At 48.7% G+C, this 3,725-nt stretch overlaps 1 protein-coding gene across 1 annotated transcript; it reads right to left on the bottom strand.

Moving 5' to 3' along the window:
* Positions 1-2,207: 2,207 nt before the first annotated feature.
* On the bottom strand, positions 2,208-3,305 carry LOC129276099 (putative nuclease HARBI1). Its single transcript, XM_054912537.2, has one exon. The coding sequence runs from the start codon at positions 3,303-3,305 to the stop codon at positions 2,208-2,210; it is 1,098 nt and encodes a 365-aa protein (XP_054768512.2).
* Between the last annotated feature and the right edge of the window lie 420 nt (positions 3,306-3,725).

Here is a 3,725-nt window from a genome sequence, read left to right as displayed (position 1 = left end):
ACGTAATCGTGCGATTATTTTCATGTTTCCGTGTGCAACAGTCGTACAACGGCTGCAACGGTTGAACGATGATGCGACCAAGTCGCAAGACATATGCGTTTTGTAGCGCCATATGTCGCGCGACCTAGCGACCCGTTGTACGACTACTACAACCGATCGTACAATGCTACGACCCATTGTGCGACACACCGCACCACCTGTCGCGCGAGGTGTTGGCCTATAAATACGACACGCGATGCGACTTTCTTCATTACAACCGCCGATGCCTGACGAGACGCTGCTACAGTGAACAAGACACAACCAAAATACAAGCATCGGCATGGCCCCAAAGAAGTCAAGGAAAAAGAGGAAAAATCAGCCTGATGAGGAAGAAGGGCCCCAGCCTATACCCGTGGCCGAGGAGAAAGCTATTGCTTCTGTCATAGCTGGTGATGAGGGTGATGAATTTGGTGAAGCCCAGACCGAGGATGATGAAATGCTGCAGGAAGGGGGCCAAGATCCACCAGCCGACGCCAGTGATGAGAACAACGTGACAGATAGCCATGATACCTGCGGTATCACCAAAGCCATGGAGCAGGAGCTGGCCGAGTTTTTCGCTGACAATGAGTTCATCTACGAGAAGAGCAAAGTGGACTTCAAAAACTCTAAGAAGAAGGATCGCAAGTACATGGAGATGGCGGAAAAGCTGGGAGTCAAGGTAAGTAGTAGCTGAAAAATATGCACATTCCGATTTATTGATGATGTTTATTAGTTAAACATGCCAATTTTTTGGATGTTGACTAATTTCTTGCTTCTACATTTTGTATATTTTCAGTGGCCGACATCAGACTATGGTATAAAAGCCAGAGGACCATCCTGGGGAAGATGAAGACCGCTGGAAAGAAGAGTGGTCAGAAGGCCATCGTCCTTACCCCCAGGCAGAGATGGGTCAATAACAACCTTGGTTTTCTGACGAAGCACATAGTCCATCGGTCACAGGGCTGCCAACTGGGCCACCTCAGTGGCCGAATTACTGAAGCCGCCTCCGACGAAAAGGGTTTAGATGAGGAGGGTCCAGATGCCAGCCAAGCACCCAGCTCCAACCAAGTCTCCAGCCAGGGGGCTGCACCTCCCAAGAAGAGGCAGAAAAGGGGGTCGCCCACCGATGTGGACAAGGCCCTCCTGGAATTCATCAGAACATCCACCGAGCAGACGGCCATCCGGAGCCAGGTGGATGCGGCACTCACCCAAGGCGCTGACGAGAGGCAGGCCTGACTAGAATGGATGCTGCAGGCATCCATTCCCAAGACCCACTCCCAAGACCCCTCTGGCGAGAGTTCACCAGGGACACTTTCAACTTGGTTAGCCGCTACCAGGATCGGGCGGACCACCTTTCCACCACCCCAGTATCTCACCCCAGCACTCCCCAGATGATCCAGCCACTCAGGCCTCAGTCAGCGCCGATCGGCTTCACCCAGGACGCTCCACCTGCTTCCTTCCTTAGGATGCTCGGGCCAAGCAGCACCTGGACCCCTCAGAACCCTCAGGGAGGATTTCAGCAGCCCAATTTACAGGCCCCCTTCCAGCAGCAGGCCCCCTTCCAGCAGCAGCGTGCCCCCTTCCAGCAGCAGCACCCCCACTTCCAGCAAAAACAGCAGGCCCCCTTTCAGCAGCAGCAGCAAGGAGGCAGCAACAGCGCCAACACATCAATCATCACCCAGTTGAACTTGTCAGATGAAGAAGATGAACAGTTAACTTTTGTTAGGATTGTTTTTATTGTTACTTGACGAACTCTCTCAATTTAATTTACAACCGACCCATTTTGGAACATTTATTTCAAACTTTATTTTAAACATTAACATGGTCAATAAAATTAATTATCGTTAATAAAATGTCTTTGAAAAATATATATCATGTTTAAAACAACATGATTAATGACAAAAGAAAATATGTTATATCTGTACATCTTTTTTAATCTCATAAATCACATTTTTTAAACATGTTCTCCTTCATTATTTTATTTTAAACACATGTTATTAAGGAGAGTTAACTTTTTAAATTTCAAACTACCTTTCGATGTAAAAATAATGTATGTTTAAAATAACTGTTGACATGGTCATTCATTTCTACTTTGAAATGATTCATTCCACAAAATCATGATCGAAGTTTACATGCCATTTTTATGGCAGAGTCTGTGCTGTATCCCAAGTAGTGCGCCAAGTGGCAGTCTATATCATGTGTTGTTGCCAGGGCAGGCTTCCAACTGGACTGTTGTAGTAGTGCTTCAGGTAAGTTCTCAGCTTCTTGCCCTCTTTGTTTGCCTGGTAGCCTCCGCCAACTCGTTCAACATCCTGCAGAACTGCTGCGTTTCTCCATGCCCCAGGGATGTGGTTGCCCAACTCATCTTCATGGTCAACGTCAATGTTCTGAAGCCCAGGAAAACGATCTCTCATTAGGTTGTGGAGGCACATGCAGGCCATAATGACTGTCCTGGCTTTTTCTGGATCAAGCTGTAGGGTACTCGACAAGCATCTCCAGCGATGGGCAAGGATGCCAAAGCTGTTCTCCACCACACGGCGAGCCCTCGAGAGACGGTAGTTGAAGATTCTCTCCTCGTCGGTCTGCTCACGGTTGGAGTACGGCTTCTGCATCCATGTCCTGAGAGGGAAGGCGTCGTCCCCAATTAAGAAGTAAGGGGTGTCTCGGTCATCATCTGGCAGGGGCTCTGGATCTGGCAGGCCAAGAGTACCATTCTCCAGTCCACGTCTCAGCGGGCTGTGGTTGAAGACCTGGGCATCCGATGATGAACCGGGATTACCAACGTCAGCCCAGAGGAACTTGTAATTGCCATCAACTAGGGCCAAGAGGATGAGGCTGTAGAAACCCTTGTAGTTATAGTAGATCATACCAGAGCCTGGTGGATTTCTGATGGCCACGTGTTTTCCGTCCAAGGTTCCGCAGACATGATGAAAGTTCCATCTGTCAGCGTAAGTCCGTGCCACTTCTCTCCATTCATCTGGGGTAGTTGGACAGGAAAATACTTCATCTTGGTATTCACTGATGATGGCCTGGCACACCTCTGGTATAAACAGAGAGATGGTATTATGGGCAACACGGAAGGCATACTGCAGGGTTTTGTAGCTGTTGCCGGTCGCAAGATATCTCAAGGTGATGGCCAGTTTGAGCCCAGGATCCAGTGGCTGCCGGTAGCGATAGGACTTCTCTATCCTCGGAGTGATGCGCTGCAACAGTTCAAGGAACGTTTCTGGTGGCATCCTCATGTAGTTCAGGAAGTCACCCTGACATTCTCTCTGCAACTCCGTCATCAGATTATCATACTGTCCAAACAGCACACGTCTCTCAATCCAGGGTTTGACCCACCACCTTCTTTTTTGCCTTGCATGTCTTTGACGTCTACGGATGAGTAAGGCCATCAATATGACATGTCTGTCTTGAACGTTTTGGATTTGCCTTCTCAGACTTAGCAAATGCAAGAGCCTCCCAGGAGCTATTGGTCGAGCAGCAGCCATGTTTACATTATGGATGGTCCAGACATTTGGGATGAAAGCTCAGGAGTTCTCGAGCTTATATTGGGGGTGAAAAAAAATCGTACAACGTTGCAAAGGGGGCAAGACAGGTCTTCCAATAGTCTTAGGGTGGTACAACGGACTCGTACGACAGGATGCATCATCGTACGACATGAAAATACTCGTGCAATACTCGTTCGGGGTCTTACGAGTGCGTGC

This window comes from Lytechinus pictus, chromosome 12 (genome assembly GCF_037042905.1).
Source record: "Lytechinus pictus isolate F3 Inbred chromosome 12, Lp3.0, whole genome shotgun sequence".
Classification (NCBI taxonomy): domain Eukaryota; kingdom Metazoa; phylum Echinodermata; class Echinoidea; order Temnopleuroida; family Toxopneustidae; genus Lytechinus; species Lytechinus pictus.
Note: the sequence above shows the minus strand (reverse complement) of the source record. Positions and strands in the feature narration are given on the sequence as shown.

What these genes read in the sequence shown, in the direction of transcription:
- LOC129276099 (XM_054912537.2), bottom strand. Translation starts at nt 3,305, where the DNA reads ATGACGGAGTTGCAGAGAGAATGTCAGGGTGACTTCCTGAACTACATG.